Here is a 22,575-nt window from a genome sequence, read left to right as displayed (position 1 = left end):
TCAGTTCCTCGTGGGCACAAGTCAGCCCAAATATACCGGGTGTTTTTTTTTTAGAAGGCCAAAATTTTTAAGGAAAGGTAAATTCCTTTAGATTTATTTTAACCCTGGGGCTATACTGAGGGCTACGGCGGACGCCAGGTAACAGGCAAACTGCTTTATTTCGCTGATTAACTGAATACGTTAATTAACTTTTATAATTTTCATTTTAGGGGATATGTTGTATTAGCCGAATTGAAGATCGTCTTCCAAACAGTCCAGCCAAGAAAAAAAATTTTCGTGAAAAAATTTTTTGCGCGCGTTACGAAGCAAGATAGTCACCCTGGTAGGCAGCTTCACACTGTAACACAGCGTCTGTGAGCGCCTGTGACGTAGTTCGCTCCGCCCTGCACTTTGTGTCACACGGTTGACGTCACCTGAAGGAGAGATAGGCGCCTGCCGGTACCGCTGCCCGTTTCGCTTCGCTCAGCGGCCTCACGGAGTGCGGCGTGGGAACGCAAAACGTACTGTCATTGCGGCATTCCGTGAGGCCGCGGAGCGAACCGAAACAAGCAGCGATAGCGCAGGCCGCCCGTCCGGGCTTCAGGTGACGTCAGCTGTGACGCAAAGCGCAGGGCGGAGCGAACTACGTCAGAGGCGCTCATCGCCGCTGAGGTACGGTGTGAAGATGCCTACCAGGGTGTCTTTTTCGAGCCTCGTAACGTGCGTGAAAAATTTTTAATTAAAACTGTTTTTCTCGGTTGGACTGTTTGGAGGACGATCTCCAATTCTACGAATACAACATACCCCCTAAAATAAAAATAAGAAAAGTTTATTAACATATTTAGTTAATCAGCGAACTAATTAAAGCAATTTTCCTCTTGCCTGGCGCACGCCGTAGCCTCCAGTATAGCTCCAGTGCTAAAAGAAATCTAAAGCAGTTTACCTTTTTTTTTTAAATTTTGGACCGTCTAAAAAAAAAAAACACCCGGTAGATTTTTGTTTAGAAGCCATTTTCGCCGTCGTCCTGCTTTCTGGACTGCAGTCACCAGTATACGTGACAATATGTTGCCAGCTGATAGTTCCTTGCTTGCATGGTGTCTTGTGGGCTTAAAAAAAAAAAAAAAACCTACAGGTACGGTGTGCGCTTTTGTACCCTGCGAAGACGCGGTGAGTTGAAACAAAAAGAAATGCATATCCACCAGATATTTGACACATTTCTTTCAATTTAGTTTCTTTTAGAAGGTTCTGATGAGCCGTAGAGAGGCGCTTTCTTCTGTTATCGCCAATGGCCAGCCGAGGATGTCCGAAGCAGTGGGACGCCACCTGCGGCGGAGGAAAGGAGGCACGAAGATAAGAGAGGGTCTCGAGAAAAGACGGCGGGGCAATATTATATGGAGTCAAGAGAAAATTAAGGTGCCAATAGCACAGACGTCCGAATGTGGGAAAAAATGTTAAGCCTATATTAGTTACCATATGACGATTTTAAAGCGAGGGCATTACACGGCTCATCGGCACGAAAACCTTGCGTCGCCCAAAGTGTCGCCCTGTTACAAAACTCTCGACTAGTCTAAACAGCGTGACGTCATTCAAGCCGGGAATTTACGGAATGTTAACCACCAATCCTAGAAGTACTTGGAACTGCACCAACTACAAAAGAATAGAATATATTTGGAAGAGATGAATATTAGCAGTGACGTAAACAGTATTGAGCAGTTATAAACCTTATACCACCACTAGTGAGAAAAACTGATCTTTAAGGAAATAGTAAACTGTACGAGGGCTCATAAGTTCTATAAGGCTTTTCGGTAGACTTCTCTTGATTCAGATTTGTATTCCATGTAATTATAGTTTTTATGAACATCACGATGAGCGGACTTTTAATTGCACAAAGCTGGTGGTTCATTTCTCAGGAAATAGCATTTAGATTCGTTTTACTAATTGTCTGTCACATGATACTGCTGTGTATGGTCTATAAGCAGTGTTTTTTGCTCGACTGTCCGGTCCCGCTCACAAGCTAACCTTGCTAGCTTAATGGGGCTGGAAATACATTCTGTGCTTTAAGATGAATAAAGCGTTATTATCCTTTTTTGAAAAAGAATTGGAAATCAATTACAATGCTTTCGCATTAGTCGTTCGTAAGTTCCTTAGGTACCCCCCTCCCGTAATTTTAATAATGCCAGCATTTGGCAATATGCGTTTGAAGATTAAGGGCAAACAAGGTCAGCGCTGTAGGAGAGCATTGGTCGTCCGTTATGAAACAATCCGCTACAGTTTTCGCGTGTGATTTGTGCTCTCAACCCTCTGACAGGAGTGAGCGCCCGGCTGACTCTGCCGGAAGGCTGTGGCGAAATGGAAACAATGCTATCTGGTACAGTCTACACGAAGGCTTGTTTTCTTGATGCGGCTTCGCTGCACACGAGAGGGAAAATATTTCTTACCGAATTACGGATGAGCCCCACTTAAGTGTAGTATATATTGCCTGCGGTACTCAGCAGATGCTCCAATTATTTCTTTGTGCGCCTGAAATCTACTTCCAGCAGCCGGTTGGGTCGCCACAAACGCAAGATCATATTCAGGCGATTCTGAGTGTTTTCGTTCTTGGGGGATCCCGACGCGGCCCATTCAGCTGACGCTCACCTCACATGGCTCCACCGGAGCACAAAAGCTCCTCACTCCTATATGCGCAGGCAAGAGGCATATACAAAGCACGAACAGTGCGCCTGAAAAATTCTCGCTTCTCTGCCCATCCTGTGGGTAACCGCGCAGTGATGTGTAAAGCATATTTCACTTCACGTTGCATTCAAAATAAAATTGGTCAGTAAGCACTGACACAGAAACTCTGCTTCGACAAATACGCTGGGAAACGACATTCGTAACTCTGTGAGGAGTAGCTGTTTTTGTTTCTGTGCAGCTATAAAATGGCTTAAACAAAAACATGACGTCTCTGTCTCGAAAGATAATTTGCATTTCTTTTCCGCATAGTGCGCTGTGAATCGAGGCACATAGCCTTAAAGAGGAACACCGCCTTACCGGTAGTTACCGTGCTTAACTGAATTGGCGCATAGAAACCCAAAGGACGGCTCCGACGACCGAACAAGGCTCACATCAGCTCTTCCTCTCCGGGCGACTAGGACAAGCAGTTCTTCGAAAAGATAGCGCAAAAAGGACACGGACGACACAGAACTGGACCGGACGGCGGGACGGGTTTTCGATGAACAGTTACCAACCAGCCCAAACCAAGCTACAGTTGCATAAAATTTCTCCTGCATTGGGCTCTTTTCTATCCTCTGCTAATGCTTTAAGTTGGGCTAGTTGGTAGTCGGTACCACACGTATTGACTGGCGAAATTCACACACACATAACAAGAGAAAGCGACAGGACACACGCTAGAATTGCAACTCAGAGTTTTACTAGACGAGTAACGTGTATACAGCCAGCTTGTACTTGCGCCGCTGGTGCCACCAATCCGTTTGGAACGCACAAAATGACAAAGAATTATTAATACACGAGTATAGACAAAAATTGACAAACGAAACCAAGAAAACACATCGCACAGGCACGAAAAAAACCTGATAACCGTAAACGGAGAAAACGAGCAAAGTCTAAGAAGAAAAGAAGCTATGCAAAAGGTATACAATCTGACCAGAGCCGCGAAAGATAGACCATACAGATACAAAAAGGCGGTGTGAAAAAGTACATGACGCGTAAAACCATGAAATCTAAAACAACCCGCGTGAAATGAAGTAAGCAGTGCGAACACCTGCGCCAATGGAGCCAACATGCAAAAGGCCTATAGACCCAAATGTAGGAGAACGAGCCGAAAGGCAGAGCTGATAACATAAAACGACGGGATCCTCTGAGGAGGCCTAAAGATGACTTTATAGGCATAGTAAAATATAATAAAACCAACTTTAAAAGCGTTGTAAAATAACAACCCAAAAGGGAACCCAAAAGGCATTGTGCCGAACTGTATGCGTGGTGCACTTGAAAAGACTTGCCCCACAAGGTTCAAGACAGCCTTGATGAGCAGGTGACATGGCAGAGTAGGTCTGGCTACCCGAAGGATGTGATCGCATCCGTAACCGAAGTCCTCGTTAACGAGGTATACAATGGGGATCGGTCCAAGCAAGACGTCAGGTCTGAGCTGAATATGAGACGGGAAACCATTCAGTATGTGCACGGATTGTCGCACTGATTGAAAAAGGTGGCGGCGAAAAATGGTGTCTCGGTGTTGCTGACAGCGCCCAACAAGCTGGGCAGACTATGCCGAATTGCCAATGAAGGGAGGAGCAGCAACAGTGCTTGCACTAAGAAACACCGTACCAGACCTGTCTAGTGGCAAAAGGGTGTCGTCTACAACATCCCTTTGCCTTGCGGTAAGCGCGCTACCTGGGTCAGACAGGCCGTTGCCTGATTGAAAGGCTACAGGAGCACCAGCTCAAGGTCTCTGCTGTTGCCACAGAAGGCCATTTGGATGAACATTGTGCCCGGTGCCCATACAAGCCAGTATGCAAACCAGCATGGGAAAAAACGGTGGCTGTGGGTAGGCCAAGTACAAGAGAAGGTATAGAGATTCTGGAAGCATTCCTTATAGCAAAAGCCGGTGACGAATGCGTGAGCAAACCATCTGTTGCCCCAACTAAACGACAAAGGCGCTATTTGGCCAAGCATGTTCCTCCGCCCAGCAGGTGAATGTGGTTCTTATTGCCTTGCGGCAAGCCGAGGTTTTTATTTGTTTTAGTCACTCTTTTGGGTTGTTATTTTATTACGCTTTTAAAGTTGGTTTTCTTTTATATTGCCATGCTTTTAAAGTAATCTTTTAGGTCTCCTCAGAGGATCCCGTCGTTTTATGTTATTAGCTGTGCCTTTCTGCTCGTTCTCCTACATTTGGGTCTATGGGCCTTTTGTATGTTGGCTCCATTGGCGCAGGTGTTCGCACCTCTGACTTCATTTCACGCGGGTTTAGATTTCATGGTTTTACGTGTCATGTATTTTTCACACCGCCTTTTTGTATCTGTATGGTCTATCTTTCGCGGCTCCAGTCAGATCGTATACCTTTCGCATAGCTTCTTTTCTTGTTAGACTTTGCTGGTTATCTCCGTTTACAGTTATCAGGTTTTCTTCGTGCCTGTGCGATGTGTTTTCCTGTTTTCGGGCATCAATTTTTGTCTATACTCGTGTATCAATTATTCTTTGTCATCTTACGCGTTCCCAACGGATTGGTGGCACCAGCGGCGCAAGTACAAGTTGGCTGTATATATACGTTACTTATCTAGTAAAATTCTCAGTTGCAAGTCTAGCGTGTGTTCTGTCGCCTTCTCTTGTCCTGTGTGTGTGAATTTCGCTAGTCAATATGTGTGTTTTCATCATCACCTACCACCGTTCATCCTGTGATCACCTGTGTCGACCTCATCGCCTCAACTACAAGTCAGTCAAGGGTTAGCGCCTGTCCCGTCCAGTTCTGTGTCGGCTGTGTCCTTTTTGCGCTATGTTTTCGAAGAACTGTTACCAACTAGTCCAAACCAAGCTACTGTGAAAAGCAGTAACTTTATACAGCACTTAGTCGGCCCCCCCTTACCTGGAGCAGGTCACAGGAGTGGTGCAGACTATCCCTTTATCGCGCGCCTGATGCTTCTTAACAACTTCGGAGCTTTGTGTCCGTTCTTGGCGCCGTGCTTGGCGGCCGGGCTGTGCTTTGGCGATGTCTCCTCGGCCTTGTCAGCCACCTGGGGGGCGTCCAAGTTGGACAGGTCCAGGTCCGCCACTGCGAGGAAAGCAGTCCCGATGTAGGCCACGTTCTCAACGGTGCCGTACAGACACAATGGATTAGCGTCACATCGATTCTTAAATGCCGACTACGAAAGACGACGCTAATGAACTGCACAGCACAAGCTCTACTAAAGGAGTTGGTTTATTGGTGTTTAACGTCCCGAAGCAACTCAGGCTATGAGGGACGCCGTAGTGAAGGGCTCCGAAAATTTTGACCACATAGGTTTCTTTAACGTGCACTGTCAATGCACAGTACCCGGGCCTCTAGAATTTCGCCTTCATCGAAATTCAGCCGCCCCGGCCGGGATCGAACCCGCCTCTTTCGGGTCAGCAGCCGAGCGCCGTAACCACTGAGCCACCGCGGCGCGTTCGCTACAAAAGGAGCACTCTAACTTTGGTGTCATGTCTTCTTCTCTACAAAGATCCTAAGAAGACACTACTATGCATGATTCACCAAGTGGCATTCGCCTAAGACCGCAAAATAATTAAAATAGAATTTCACTGTCGCGCTCTTTCGGTTTCAGTTTCAACAACCAAACGATGGCTGTGGTATCGAAGGGAGGTTATAGATCACGTGAGGCATGAAAAAAACTTGTATGATCGCGGCTTCACCCTTTTCATTCACTACAGTGCTGAAGCCAGCGTTCCTCAAGATCTGGAACAACAGCGAATGCAGAAGTACCGATTAACTTGCAGTTTTTCATGCCTCGCGTGGCCTGTAACCCCTCTTTAACGCCACAGCCATCGTTCGGCTGTTGAAATCGAAACAGCAGGAGAAAGAAATTCGATTATAAATTATTAAGCGGTAGTTGAAGAGTGCCACGTGGTAATGCGTGTACAATAATTTCTTACGTCTCATTAAAAAGAAGAAAACACGCGCTCAAAAGTTAGGTGTCTCTGCGCCTTTAATGCGTGGTCCTTCATAATGGTTACTAAACAGCAAAAAGACGAGCACATGAAAGAAAGGTCGCACACGACAAGCGCTCACTAGCAAAAAAAAAGTGATTGATATCCATGATCAGAAAAAATAGCAGCCAGGAAAAAAAAAAAGATGAGAGAGAAAAGAAGAAGGCGTGGAAGTAAATTGCTTTTGTTGCTAGCAAGCGCTTTGTCATGTGTGGGCTTTGTTCCATGTGCTCGTCTTTTTGCGCATTAGTATACATTATAAACCTATACCAACATGCCCAAATTGTGCCCTCCTTCAGTGTGGTCCTTCGTTGTTTATGATTTATGTGGTTTAATGTCCCAAAGCGACTCAGGCTATGAGGGACACCGCAGTAAATTGCGACCACCGGGGGTTCTTTAATCTGCACTGACGTCGAACAGTACACGAGCCCCCAGAATTTCGCCTCCGTCGAAATTCACCGCCGCGGCCGGGGTCGAACCAAAGTCTTTCGGGTCAGCAGCCGAGCGCCATAGCTTACTTGGTGGCGGCCAGTCCTTCGTCGTCTCTCGTTGTTAACGCTAGAATTAACGGTTTGTTACCAACTACCGCATGCTCCTTAGCACGTAGCCAGCACCAGGGCCTTGATACACTCTAAACCCGAATAAGCCTATAGGTGAATAAAAAGGGAGCCAATACCCTTATTAAGCGGGCAAGTTAAGTGCACTTACGGAGAGTGTACTTCGCTGTAAGTACACTTTGCCGCATCTAAACGACGCAAGTGGAGTGTCACTCGCGGAAGAGTGCACTTCGCTAGGAGTGCGTTCACAGACCACACTTTACTGGCCGAGTGCGTAGCCTCGACGCCAGCTGTTTCAATGGTACAAAATTGATAGTGCATAAAAAGTACTTACAACTTTATTTTACGTGCTATAACACTGTTGTCAGAAAAAAGTTCGTTGCTAATAGCTACAAGCAAAGCAACAAAACAAGTAAACGTGATCAGATGCAACATCGCTGCCCGCCGCTATCTTGTTTGTTGTCGAAATTCTGGACAGACTTGGCCGGTCTTGGCTTTTGTTATATTTTCATTTTGTTTTCATTGTTAAAAACTGTTGAACCTCCTTTTATTTGCGCTATCGCATTAAGCAATCAAATATTATGAGTCTTTATTTCTTTTCCATCTTCCTGTTCAGAAATTCCGCTCATTTTCTGCCGCTATTTTTTTTTACTACGAGTGCACTTTGATTTCCCGTTTAGCACTGCGTAGCCCAAAGTGTCACTCAGGATGCCGAAGCGCACTCCCCTAAGTGCACTTAACTTGTGCGCTTGACAAGGGTATGAGCTGTCTTCTAGCCTACTAAAACTTTTAGGGAAGGGGCATTCTTCCAATGCCCTGGATAGAAATTCACCGCTAAAAATGCGGAGCTTTTAGCAGTCACGAAGATTTTAACCGAGGTTACAATTTACTGTATTTGCTCACCTTCAAACCTCCGATGCCGCGTTTAAAACCCTCCACCCACTGCTAACTCCACCCCGATACTATTCTTTGCTGTGAAAATAGGCCTCCGTTCCCAAGAGTAAGCATTCTGTATATTTTGTGATGGAGATCTACCCTGGAATTTAGGCAGCAAACCCTCCTCCTTAATGAGAGGGCGCTTGAGGACAGCCTGTTCTCTTTTTATTCCCATGGAGGGAGTGTAGGAGAAGGTTTTAGCATAGCGCTGACGCACTGCCGTACACTTACACGCTTTGCCGGATGCACTCGTAGCAGCGTCACACCTGGTAAACAGGTGTACGTCTACGCTATAGTAAGCTTCAACTTTAATGGAAACAGCATTTGGTAACAATGGTCAGTGGCCTGTCGCATCCTGTATTACTCCGCTAGCGATTCACTAAAGTAAACGGGATCAGCTTTTTAATGTTTGACTATTGCAAACAAGCCAGAAGTGTCGAAATCTTTGTGCTTATGATTTCTGCTCATTCTTAGCTTCTTTTCTGGGTCACAAGAAAACCTTTAACAGCGGACTCCTTTTTTTGTCCCGGAGGTATTCTGCTTGGCGGTCGTGAATGTGGCGGAGGTTCACTGCAGACTTAAGTTGTATCCGACTATAGTATACCTCCTTTATCACTATCCAGTGTCACTTTGCTTCACGAAGAGCGTGGCAAAAGAAGTACAAACCCAATCTGAGAGATGCCTTAACCCCCTCCCCCCCCTTTTCCTCCTCCTCTTCCTCGTAGTTTTACAAAAGCTTCCTGCAGTTGGTCCTTCAGCGCAACCAGACACGGATCCCGCCTGAACACAGGGTGTAAGTGTAGAGCATGAGCACGTACCCGAGGAAGGCGAAAAGTGAGGTGGGAAATTCGTTGGGATACCGTACCCGCGGTAGGGTAGGGCTAACTGCAGACCATTACTGCAACGCTTAATTCCCCGATTGACATAGACTAGCAAATTGCTGATGATGCTGAAAATCATGATGATGATAATGATGAGGGGAACACTATCTTACTCTCTAAAACTAGCACTGGTTGGCTAAGCATACGGGCTGGCAGCTACCAGGGAGTCTAAATCCAAACTAGTTATGAGAGCCGAGTACATTTACAGATATGAAAGAAGTTGCGCGTGTCTGCCGAGTGATGTCGTATCGATTTCGTTCTTTAGACTGCACGTTTCGTATGAAGAAGTCAATACCATGCAGCTCCAAACCCAGTGTAGTCCCACGTAGGAAGTGCCAACACCACTGTATGCATCATATGCTACCAGCCTTCAGGGGCCTATTAAGGTGTCACTCTGGACCGTCGGCCCAGCGCTATGCAATATCGTTATGCCACGGATCTCCCAGGTAAAGCTCACAGTCCACAGCCCGCCTGTAAATCTGGAACCTGAACGCATCTTACCGTCCTCGTGCTCCATGGGGAACTCGTTGCGCCTCTTGTGACCTGAGTGCGTCTTCCTGGTAACTGCGAGAGAGAAACAAGACGCCATGACAGCTTACAGCTGCTGCATGCTATTGCCGCCGGCTGAGCATTACTTATTCAATGCACTATTGCGGTAAATAAATCAGTTCTTCGCAGAAAACTATTTTCCACCGCGAAAAAACAAAAGACAAGAAACGAAGTATGCAGCAGAACGATATCGTAGGCTTCATGGAGAGCGCCAGCTTGCTACCGACTAACCGGGACCGCGGCTGGAGATAATTCTTTTTGTGATTCATTATGGCGCTTTATGTTCATTGATCAGCACGTCCTATGGAAACAAAAACTATCAGCTTGTACGTGGTCTCTTTAGGCAATTACGGTATGACAGAACGGAAACTTTATCTGTTCGAATGCGATGTAAAAAGTAATCCAGCCGTAAAGTGCTGATTCGTAAGCAACAGTTGGTAAAATTTCTCGTCCCTTTTAACTACGAAGCCGCCTATCAGATAGTCACTTCAGACCACGCAGTGCCTCTCTAAAAACCCTTCGCCTGCCTGATGTTAGCTCCAGCCATATTGCGACCAACTCAAGAGGCGGTGGTACAGCCGTAGCCGATTTGCGTAGAGGATGACGACGTCGAGGCGAAGGTTGATTTTTGATAAATGTATTTTAAAGTAAAACGAAGTAACGCTCGACACATTGCGAGGCGCACCGCACTGGAGGGCTCTGAATTGTTATCAACTACCTCGGGATCCTTAACCTGCACCGAGATGTCCACCTACAGGATCCCTTTTGATTCAGTTTCGTTCGAAGTGGGGGCCAGTAATAAGCCTACGAACTCGTGATGCCGCAGCTCCTCAGCTGCCAGCAACTGTGACGCCTAAATAATTCCGCGGCGGCGTTGCAAGGTGACTAGAGTTACTGTACAGGTACCTAGAGTTGCGCGTAGGGCTGCCGAGTTGCCGCAGAAAGCATCCAAGGTATGCGGCAAAGCCACACTTCGCGTTTGCAGGAGACGCTACGCGGCCCAACTCGGACGGGGAAATTGTCGAGCGATTACCATATGCAATCCCAGTCTCATTTTCCGTATACACTGCTCATTTATATAATTATACCGAGTAAAAGGCTCGGAAATCTCTTCTTGCTCTGCGGCTTTACCGCATAACTTGGATGCTTTCTGCGGCAACTCAGCAAACCTACGCTCACTTCCAGGTACTTGTGAAGTAACTCTAAGCCAGCCGTTTTAAAATTTCGCATAGTTTGCTTTAGCTCCTATTTGCTAAGTCTGGACTTCGCACAACCCGTGTCGTAACCGCCACTTTCTCCTTTTGCAACCGAGAGCAGTAACTTAAACGGACCCTCATGAGGCTTCGTTTTGCGGATAAATTCTGCGCGCTACCTAGCGGCTTCTATAAGCGACCTGTAGTATTTTATGCGATAGTTGCTGTCTATGTTTAAGACTCACAGCGCTAGCGGACTCTTCAGAGACCGCACCTCCACACATCCAGCGCCGATGATTTTAAGGCGGTCAATAGGCGCGAATTACGATGACGCGGGTTTTTTCCCAGGGCTTTTACCAAGCCTATATCCAATAAACACCTAAAGTGCAAAGTAACTACGAAGCTCAGAATCGCTTTTGCGTTTCAGTACATGAAAATGCCAGGTAAAAGGGAACCTCATAGGCAGCTTTTGCTGATTTGAAGGCGAAACAACTTCCGCTCACTTTATCAGATCCCTTTAACATCCTGTCAGCAGCAAAAGCTAGTAATGCGGGGTCTCAAAACACGGCGGCTTTTTCTGGCGTACCACTGTTTAACAGGTAACTGCCGCTGCGGGTCTCTGGTTGACCTGGCAATATTCTTAAAATTTGCAGCAAAACTTTAAGACAAGCCGGCAACAGCTGCTTGACAAAGTTTTTGTAACTCTAACATTCCTTTCTTTATCTTGAGAAAAGTCGAGGTAAGATGAGAGCAATTGATTTCTTAGCAAGCACTGAACAATTAGGGCTTCGAGTATGGGTGAGGGACAAATTTTTCACTTTTCCTGAGTAATCCTTCTGCAGATGGCTGATTGCTTCTGCGTCTCTTCAAATTTATTGTTCAGATGAAATCTAAGTGTTCTGCGAACTCTTTCTCTTTAATACTGTTCATATTATATTCAAACGGAAACTAAGGGCGACTCCGGCACAGTTTTATTGTTAGTAAAAATCGGTTATATGCCTCTTCCTGGGTATGTCCATGCCTGTTCGGCAAGAAAAGACGCACGTACGGCTGAGAAAATGGCATTTAAAAATTTTCGCCCCGCTCGATTCGAACGCATGATGTCTTCCCCAAAGAGGACTCCATATGAGCCATCTCGGTGACATAATCGTCTCGCCGTAAGCATCCTTAGCCTGCTGGGGAAGGTTGCTTTCGCAGTTTCAAGCAAATGCTGGTGCAGCATGGCATCTGGGATCCGCACCCACGAAACTCCGCCGACGCACGCAGTTCCCTTGCAAAATCTTCCGGTGGTAGTGACCCCTGTAATTCATTTTTCTTTTTACAGCTAATGCTCTAATAACTTTATCTCAGCCATTTAGTAGAAAAAGTTTAGAGGGTGCAGCAGTACTCGTGTAACGTGTAACGTCTTGACGCGTAAGCGCGTTAGGTGGACACCATCGCCAGGCCTCCTCAAAGCGCGATTGAGGTGTCCACAGACCCAAGGAGCTAGTTATACGCCTTTTCTTTCCTTAAAATCAAAGGCTTGTTTAGAAGGAGAATAAGTAAACTCTCGAAACTAGACTATTTGCTTCGTGCAAGCGGGCCCTGGAGTCCTTGAAGGCAACGAGATCGAACCGATGATCGCAAGCGCAAGATGACCGAGTATGCACGGGAGCTGAGAGATGGCAAAAGGGGCCTCTGAGATGCCCAACCTAGCAGTCGCCTGTTGAACGTCAAAACGGGCCTGCCGCTCCAGATCTCTCGGCCTCTAATGCCAATCTGTTCTCGCTGATTATAATGCGCTAAGCCGGTAAGATTGAATATAATAATTTATCGCCTATATTAGCTTACAAAGTTCAATTCTTAGAGTCGTTTTCCATAAGGCTCTTAGCATATTTTTAATGCTGTTTGGGTTCCTGCGCCGAAAACCCTGTGAACGGCGGAAGTAATGGATTCGTGGCGCTTTCCAAATGCATTCTTAATGAGAGAGGGCCTGTCTTTTAACAAGTTAGGAAACTTGTAGACGCGCCAGAAACATACAATAAATACGCAGGTGAAAATGAAACCCTCTGAAGGTGCAAGCGTTGGCTAACCTCGTCGGGGAGAACCTTCGGCCAATATGGGAAGACCATGATTCGATAGTAATAAACAGAGAGCAGGATATCGAGACTGGTGTGCTAAGTGACTCCAGGCAGTGCTGCCGGAATGAGAGGCTCGCAGTGTAAACCTGACCTAGGATGTGCGAAGTCAACAATGTGCGCCGTGATGTGCCTCCCCACCTGCATTGTTTCCCAGGTTTCCTGCAAAACTATGTAAGGGGAAAGGCTTCGCTCACACTTTTCTTCGTAGTAAAGGAGGTGGAGGCCGCCTAAAACAAATATCCGGAACAAACTGCTCCAACTATGCTGCACTACATCTATAAAAGTCAAATCAGTATTGAGATTCGAAAGGCAGCAAAATATCCTTTGCTGACGTCGTGGAGCTGTGCCATTGCTCGCCTTACCATTTTACCATCCCCAGACGAATGGGCTCACTGAGCGCGCGAACCGCACGATCACAAACATGCTGTCAATGTATGTTGATTCAAGGCACAAGAACTGGGACAGCGTCCTGCCGTTCATCACGTATGCATACAATACTGCGCGCCATGAGACTACTTGCTACAGCCCCTTCTTTTTACTCTATGCTCGCCCCCCACGCTACACCCTGGACACCATACTACCATTTTCTGACGAGCTTCATGAGGATCCCTCTATCGCTGAGACACTGTCTCGCCGAAGAAGCCCGTCGCCTTGCTCGCCTTCGTGTTCTCGCCTCCCAAGATCTGTACAAAGCGTGCTACTACCCCCACCGCCGTCACGTCACTCACAGCCCTGGTGATTTCGTCTTCGTGTGGCGGCCGATCAGAAAGCGAGGATTGCCGCAGAAGCTGCTGTGCCACTACGATAGACCCTATGTAATTATGGACCAAACTAGCGAGCTCAATTACCGCATAGCTCGTCTCACGGCAAGCCCTACCATTCGTGCGGCGCTATTTAACTCGCCCAGCGGGCTTCGGCTGCGTAGGGGGAAGTGTGACGCCCATGACGAGGCGATGCCTATTCTATTTGGTCGGCATCGCTGACTACGCAAAAAATGAGGAGGACGAAGTGTTTGTGTGTCTCGTGCTTCGAAAGTGGACCCAGCTGGTTCTCGGTCGCCCGTCGTGGTCTTAATACTCCTCCTGGTCGTAACAATATGTTGGGCGCTTGCTTTGCTTTTAAGAATGACGTATCGAAGATTCTTCCCAGAATCTAGACTGGTAGGTGTGTATTAAGCTTTTTATTTTTTCTCCATTTTCACTACATGGACCTGACTTTCTTAAAAATTGTGTATACTGATATCGGCAGCCCACTCATCCTACACGCAGCGAAATCACTCTTAAAATATTTCACCCCCTCGAGTCGCCAAGTCCCGACAGCCATGCGAAATCACTGGGGTTTATCAAGCGGACAAAATTCATTTCATGAGTTCAGCCCCATTTGACAGGTAGCGGCAGCTCAGCAAATTTCCATGGAAAGCATTTGTGTAGATTTTTCGGGGGACTTGGAAGGGGTGCAGACTCACGCCTGGGCACGACCACGGTCACGATGAGGAGCATGGCGAGGAGGACGAGGAACAGCGTCCCGCACACGATAAGCACCGTGAGGATGCTGTCCGTGTTGAAGAGCCCCGCGCGACGCGGCTGGGCGGCCTGGATCACACTGCGACAGGAGGAAACAAGAGGTGGTGGTTCCCGTTGACATCCGGTCTTTAGTGGGAGGTGACTCAAGTACACGCAAACATAGTGCGCTACTTTAGAACGTTTCATTTCTCATTCATTTCACTTGAAGACAACATGAACCAAGTACAAACTGGAAACAAGCGGTCAATCTTAGGCACAGCCGGTCAGGCCACAATGTCTCACTCCGCCCCAGCCAGTCCGACCGAGCAGCGGGGACTAAATTCCCGTCGCACAACCACAACACTGTTTCCCAATTCTAGCCTATAGCCAACGCTATAGCGCAGATAAAGCTCCGCATACCCGAGCAAGTACGAATTTTATGCTATTAACTTCTTAATATTTTAAGGTTTGACGCCATTCGGGTGGTGGCACACCCACAATTTAAAGCAGTAAGTAGCCTTGCAGCCTTTCGCAACCTACTGAGTTCACCCCAACTCATTCACTCGAGAAATGCGTACTCTCGTCCCCATTCCTCCCGCAGGAAAGCATGAAACTTAGTTAAAAACAAGCTGGTATTAAGACGAAAATACTTTATTCTTAACTGTCAGCTAGATGAGCAGCTTCACTATTCTCTGCTGCATTTTCGTTGCGTATGATATTTTTACCGGAACTTCTGGCTGACACACTACGCTTGTGTCGTAACACGTGAGTTTATGGATAGTTTACCGCCTTGCTAACCGAGGACCGCGGATTTTGTTGCAAAATAAATTTTACCAGCACTTGCGGACAACGTTGACAAGACTTTGTCCTATGAGTGCAGTTTATTGCTAGGTATAACTTCTGGCTGCCTTGCACGCATCATCATCGTGTCATACAGGTGCAGACGTAAGTAAACGGAACACGCTATTCCGTTCTAATTGGAATCACGACTTCTCTATCAGGCATGAAGCAAAATTTATCGATGAAAAATCAAACTAACCTTCATTACCAGCCTGCCCATACTGCAGCTGCCAGTTTCGATTAGACAGCGAGTTAAAATGTTTAAAAGCAATAGCGTGCTTCGTTTCATCATGTCCGCACCTCTATGTATAATAACATTAAAACTGGACATTTAGCATGAGATCCGAAAATGATAGCATAACCACACTAAAGGCATCGAGCAGTTACTGTAAATTCTTGTGGACGTGTTGCACTGGTGTAAGGCGCACCGATCACGCCGACGGCGTCGGCGCCGGTTTGCCCGTGCAGCATGGACGTGACTCGCGTTTATGGAGGCAAGTGCCATCATGGGCGCCGTTCTGTATCGACGAGCGTGACGTCAAGGTGAAGCCAATGGCACAGCACCAAATCAAATGGAAACGAAATGAAATGGCTTAACCAGTTTTCGTTTAAAGAAGCAAAGAATAAAGGTATCACGTACGAAGGATTGAACTACTAATAGCTAAGTGTTCATAAAGAAATAAAAATAATCGCGCCAATGCATCGCCTGAATAACAGCCATGGATAGAGATTACGGCACTGCGCTCTGCACTTCCATAACTTAGTTTATTATGCCTTCCCTCAAGAGAAAAGTTAAGTATACAACAGCTGTATATTACCAGTGCCCACCTATGGGGCAGAAACGTGGAGGCTAACAAAGAGGGTTCAGCTTAAGAACAACGCAGCGAGCTATAGAAAGAAAAATGATAGGTGTAGCGTTAAGAGATCGCAAGCGGGTGGAGTGGGTGAGGGAACAAACGTGGGTCAATGACATCCTAGTGGAAATCAAGAGGAGAAAGAAATGGGCTTGGGCAGGGCATGTAATGCGAAGGCAAGATAACCGCTGGTCCTTAAGGGTAACAGAGTGGATTCCAAGAGAAGGCAAGCGTAGCAGGGGGCGGCAGAAAGTTAGGTGGGCGAATTATATTAAGAAGTTTGCGGGGATACGGTGGCCGCAACTGGCAAAGGACAGGGTTAATTGAAGAGACATGGGAGAGGCCTTTGCCCTACAGAGGGCGTAGTCAGGCTGATGATGATGATGCGTTATAATGATCCTTAGTATGTGGTGGCGATACTCCATGCTAAGAAAAGGACAGCTGAGTTCGCGCCCGGTAACGGCTTTGTTACCGCGATATTTACACAAGGCGACTTCTCTGAGGTGTAAAGCGGCCGTTGTTATCGGCCTTCGCGCACTTTCAAAGCAAGACCCTTACAAGCTCGCCAAGGCCGTATGCGGCTCAGTGGGCTAGGCAGTTTAAGCACTCCAAAAACACTCACACTTTCTTTCTTGTCCGAGGCGCAACGGCACTCTACAATAAAGGCAAACTATGTACAGTCAGGCCGGAATGAAACGTAGTGAGATATTCGTTAGGCAAGGATTTATGAATCGGTCCTTTGCTACATGGTTTATCCTGAAACATGACTGAGACTAGGGCTATACTGCAGCTTAAAGTACACAGGTGAAATATCTTCGCAGGCGCTGTTAGCGTTTCGTTCCGACCTCACTGCACGGGCTCACTACCAAGCCCGCTTGTAAGTTGTCACCACCAATGGAATATAATCCAGAGCGCCAGGTCCGTGGCCAACACAGCCCGCGTCGCCTATGAGCGACAAGTAACAATTTATTGCTTATAATGTGAACGCGAATTGTTTTTTGCTTAACGATGTACTGCGCGGTGTCGATGGTGCAGTTTGCCGTAGAGGAAGTAAATAAAATAGTACTTGTCTAAGCAACCAATCCGGATGCGTTGTTGGGCAGGTTGGTTCATATTGCTTTAGAAAGATGGGATGCGCACATGAGGCAATCACAAGCCCGCCCGTTTTCTTTCTTGTGATTGTCTCATGTGCGCATCCCGTCTTTCTAAACCAATCTGGGTAGCTATTGCTTCTATACGCTCTTGGGGACAGCAAAAAATTCCAATTCGTTTTTTTTTTCGATTCGCACAATGAAATCTATAATCTAAATAGGGGACTTCTGCCTGTAGCGGCATCCCAGTAGTATGTCGCCACTCAAACCACTCTATGTTCACCTGAAGACCACCGATTATGCTGGCATCGCTGTCTTGAGCCACATGACATGTGCGGCCCAAGGCCTCTCACGGATGTGCAAGCTCTGTCTACGTTATCCACGAGGGCTTGGTTGTTTTAGCACTTATGAAAGGTTCAGGGAGATGCAGCAGTACTATTGGTCGCACTTCTTTCGCTCTGATAGAGTGCGATAGGTTCTGAAGATTTTTGTTTTTCATCGTGCGATAACCCGCTGCACGCTAGATATGTGGATTATTAGTGCAATCCTACAGTTCTGCACCTTGCCAATTCAAACTCATTCTTGATCATTGCTCGTTCTGCTGACAGAGTTTTCGCCGGGTGCCTCTGAACGCTGCCCCGTCATTCAGGGTGGAGACGCCTACGCAATTTTGGGGCCGATGCTCTAAGTTGTGCCGCCGTCCGTGATACCTCCAGAAGGTTTCTCTATTTTTCTCTCTAGCCTATAAGACCACCCGAACTGCCGACATGCGTCTGCATAACAAGCAGGTTCGAATTTAGGTACCTCTATATCTGTAGCAGTGGACTTTGTCTGTGACCCACAATGGCGCCTACGATGAATGGCGGGTGGCACAGCTCTGGACTGCTGCGCTTGTGTCGATGCTCAGTAGTTCACATAAACGCCCACACTTCTCTTTTCACACGGAGAGGTGTTCCCCGTAGGCATGCACAAGAACGTGAGTACTCACTATCGCCTGGGGCTGCGGGGCATACCGTACGCGTAGTTGGCGTATCCAGGATCGTAGCCCATTGCTGTATTATGGAGGAATAGAGAAATACCTGTGAGCAAGCACTGTTGAAAACATGGGACGAACGGTATTACCCTGATCTGCACTCTCTTGTGTGTGAATACCTAATCGGCGTTACGCCATAACGGCGGCTTTATTTCGTTCGTGTGCACTAAATTTAAAAACGGGGCGCCGGAAAGTGACTACGCGTTAGATGCCTGCGAAAACGCCGCGCGTTACATGACCACACGGTGCCCTATGCCGCGCCGGTCACTTCAGTTATATATTCTAATTCCAAATGCCGTGTTGGCGGTAACTATGACATTCCAACCTCAACATAGCTTTTTTCGTCTGCAGAAGGCAGCGCTCCAAATACTATTTGATGGTAGACAATTAGGGGTTCATTTCCTTAGCATGAAACCGGTTCCTTTACTTTTCCATTTAAGACGTAACCTTAAGGTTCGTTCACACTTTGGCATTCGGCGGCGGGAGCCAGCGAAATCGGCGGCCGCCGAAATGTTGCTTCGTTCACAAGTGCCCGCCGCCACGTCGCCATGAACCATTGTTGTCAACAAACCGATGCTACTCTTATGCCTAAAAGGGGCAGAATCGTCGCTCTGAAATAGAACAAAAATGTGAATGCATTACTCATACGTTTCTTTAGAGGCGAGATGAGACGAAGCGAAAGCCCGGTGCCCCATTTATGGCTGGAATGCGCTGAAAAAAGCGGTAACGACGACGAATTCAGTCGGAAGGGAGGCGTCGTGCATTGAAGGGCGCCTCCATGTTTATCGTCGCGGGAATGCAACTTCCTACTCGCCGTCCTATTGGCCAATGAGACTCGGCGGAATTTTTCTGGCGGCAGAAATCGGTCTGTGACTGATCGCTCTTTCCGCTGAGTATTTGGCCGGAACCTCTGCCGCGGCGCCGGATTCTGCTCGTTCTCGCCTCCGAATGACCAAGTGTGAACGCGCCATAATGCGGTGACGGCGGGAAAGTTCTCGCACGTATTTTTCCAGCTTCAAATGTGTAGTGGAAGGCAAGAAATGAAGCAAAGACGCGAAACGAGTAGTGCTCAGCATTTTCGTGCACACTGGACTTCATTAATCAAGACATACAGCAAGGATCCCTAAAAAGTGCCATGACATGAAACACTCAGAAATACAGGTGTTTTCCGTTTGCTGCACAGAAAAAGTGCCTATAGTAGCGATTTTTTGAGATTAAGTAAGGGTTTCACAACGGCATGTGAGGTCAGCATCATTTCGCGCGTTTGTTCCCTAACCTATTCTGCCCTACTCCTGTCCCTCAAAATTGCCCTAAGCATGTTCAAATCGACAGCTCGGAGTGTTCTACCCGATGTAATTTCAAGCTTTGCCATTAGCCAGCAGTCTTATATTACGTCGTGACATCATACAAGATTAAGCGAAACTCGCTTGACAATCAGTTATTCCACGCCGACTGGAAAAGATGAATAATTGGAAAGCAATGGAGTCTTATGCATTGGAGAAATGCGAAAGCATCTGCATTTTGAACCTCAGGAACTGTTTTTTGCAAGTGATCGTTGTCTAATTAATCAGTACACATCCCCAACGCACTTTAACGTCGTGCACTCCACAGCACGTGCACTTCGGGCCCCTCCAACACTCTTGAACTAACTACCTTTCGTGGCGTATGCGCTGCGTTCGCCGGCATTGCGAGTGAGGTCAAGTGAGCGGACATGCTGTGATGACACGTTCTGCCGGCAGGTCCTGTACACGCTACTCACGAGACAAGAAATGTTTTCGCATTACAATAAAAAAAATTGCTGTGGCTTAGCTTGGTTAAGCCCGGTAATTGCGAAAGCAATATCCGTTGCTACGCCATGGTTCAGCTGGTAGTGTAGCTGGTGGTGGTGCTTGTGGTTAGACTTGTGGTGAAGCATCGGTTATACAATCCAATCCAATGCAATCCAATGCAATCCAATCTAATCTGATCTAATCTTATTTAATCCAATCCAATGCAATCCAATCCGCGCCGCGCGCGGCGGGCGCAGGAGTTCGGCAGCAGCCACCACGCGCGGCCTCGCCTCGCGACGGCACAAGTTGGAGCCCTGCTCTTGCAGCTGTGACGTCACACCGCTAGGCGCGCCGCTCAAGGTCAATGGTAGCTACCGCGGCCTCGCTACGCGAGGAGCTGAAAGTGGACGTAGTATTGCTTCGCAATAAAAAGCTTTCAGCGGCACACGTACGGGACAAGGGTGTGGGTGCGCCCATGACTGTCGCGCCGTACGGGTCACCGGCGTACGGCTGCGGACCGTACATGGGCTGCGTCTGCGGGGCCGCGTACGCCGGGTCCACGTAGCCTGCTGGTTGTGGCGCGTACATGGCTCCAGGTTGGCCGTACGCGCTCTGCCCGTACGCATCCTGCTGGCCGTACTGCATGGCCACCGTCTGCAACAAACCGCGCGGCGCCGCAGGAGACGGTGCTAGATATGCGAGAAAAACGCATCGCAGCACGTGTAGCCTAGCGCACATGGCGTTCACCTCTATTGAAGGTACTGAAATTTGCTAGAAAAAAAAAGACTGAGTTAACGATGTCGTTCTTTTCAAAACCATCAATGCAACGGTACGGTATGTCGGCTTTAACGTCCCGTACCAGCTAGGTGTACGGGCGCTTAGTAAAGGCTACAGGTTTCATTTACATCACCACGAGCTATCGAATGGGAAAGGGTATACAAGGTTCTCCGCGATTGTTCTATAGAGGGATGCTTCTTCATTGACGGTCATTATAAAGTACTCCCTAGGGAGCGTCAGCCTCAACCGTTGGCGAGAGCTCCGCTATCAACCGATGCCTCTAAACCGCACATTTATACAGGAGAAAGTCATGCTTGAGTGGTCTAATACGTGATGTGAAAAAATGGGATTCTTAAAAAGCAAGCCATCCATGTTCCCATATCGCTTTCCGAGAGTCATAGACATCTTTGCCCCAGTACATCGATGTTTTTGTAGTGTTAAGTTCTATTCTGCTGGTTGACAGAGGTTTGATGGCCCACGTAGCGCAGATCCCCTCATGCCCCCCCCCCCCCCCCGACCGCCTTTGGTGTGGTGGGGTCTGGAAAAATAAATAAAAAAAAGGAACGGATAGAAAGCACGATTATGCACCGATTTGAACAATGCAGACACAATACACTGGCAAAAATTACAGGCACAATATGGCAGTACCAAACAAAGGAAGAAGTTCAGAGCCTATAGCCATCTTTGTACGCTAACAACAAGAACCCAGATATGCGAATTCTACCTACTCATCCTCTACAATGATTGTGCGTGCTTAGCCCTGCCACAGAGTCAGCTAGTTTGTTACCTTTAGGTCCTGCTGTGCAATCAAGCGGAGCTCTTCTGTCTGTGCCACTTAAAGGGACAATGACGACAAATTAAAGACGGCCGATATCGATAAACTGACGCCTTCAAATGCCAAAGATGCTGCTACCACCAAAAACGCAGTTGTAATCACTTAAGGAAAAAGTGACAATTATCGCCGCCACAGGCCAGTTTGGGACGCAGACTTCGACGACGGCAGGTAGTTTCTTGTCTGCCGATTTCTTAAGATATGCCACACCGACATTCACTTCCTACGGCGGATGAAACAGTCCCCAATACGCTCGATTTCATCATCAGTGCACGTAGTTAAAATCAAGTGCCGTTAAAATGGTACTTTCTTTACTCCAAATTCATCACTAATAATACGTAGGACCAAGCGGACACGCAATACGAAAGCTCTTACGCCGCGCACTAGCTGAGGCAAGTTGCGCCAAGGCTAGCGGCAGCCTAGAGCAACATTGCAACGCCTCCCTCCGCCGGTACAGTGGACAACGGGGCAAGGGAACCCACGGTTGACCTCTGCTGCGGCCTGGTTCATAATGCTAGTCTTCCGTCGTGACTAAGGGCAAAGCAATGCCTAGCTAATTGGACAGAACAAGGTCGCTCACCGTTGGAATGCCCCGAGCTGTCCGCAGCGCAGCCTCCGCCCTACGTGCTACTTTGTCGTCGTCTTCGCCGGCGAGCCCGAGACGAACGCTGCGTGGCGGTGCACGCGGCACGTAATGTGTGCTTCTTCCACTTCTGGTTTGCCCATCGCCTCCTAAAGGACACATCAATGAAAAAAGAAACTTGCAGACTTATCTCTGCTATGCCTTAATTAACCTACTGCCTGAAATGCACCAAGGTATCCTTTTAGATCGCACTGCTTTCTCGTTGAACCTCTTTTAACGGAGCTGCCGCTGTGGCCTATGTATTCTTAGATTCTGTCGTCTGCACCTCAAATACATGGTTACACGTCGGTTGCATAGGTGAGCTTAGACGTATATTGGTCACATGCGCTCCCACTTAAGGCGAT

General features: G+C 47.5%; 1 protein-coding gene across 1 annotated transcript; it reads right to left on the bottom strand.

The window, feature by feature from the left end:
* Positions 1-1,241: 1,241 nt before the first annotated feature.
* On the bottom strand, positions 1,242-22,266 carry LOC149369614 (uncharacterized). Its single transcript, XM_089575346.1, has 7 exons — positions 22,169-22,266; positions 20,432-20,633; positions 18,166-18,229; positions 14,356-14,492; positions 9,530-9,592; positions 5,558-5,743; positions 1,242-1,302 (listed from the first exon to the last, which is right to left on the bottom strand). The coding sequence occupies exons 2-6, from the start codon at positions 20,622-20,624 to the stop codon at positions 5,586-5,588; spliced, it is 615 nt and encodes a 204-aa protein (XP_089431472.1). The 5' UTR covers positions 20,625-20,633; positions 22,169-22,266; the 3' UTR covers positions 1,242-1,302; positions 5,558-5,585.
* Positions 22,267-22,575: the final 309 nt, after the last annotated feature.

This window comes from Amblyomma mixtum, chromosome 1 (assembly GCF_055824585.1).
Source record: "Amblyomma mixtum isolate Tamu chromosome 1, ASM5582458v1, whole genome shotgun sequence".
In the NCBI taxonomy this organism is placed as follows: Eukaryota; Metazoa; Arthropoda; class Arachnida; order Ixodida; family Ixodidae; genus Amblyomma; species Amblyomma mixtum.
The sequence above is the reverse complement of the archived record's forward strand: the minus strand, read 5'-3'. Positions and strand labels throughout refer to the sequence as shown.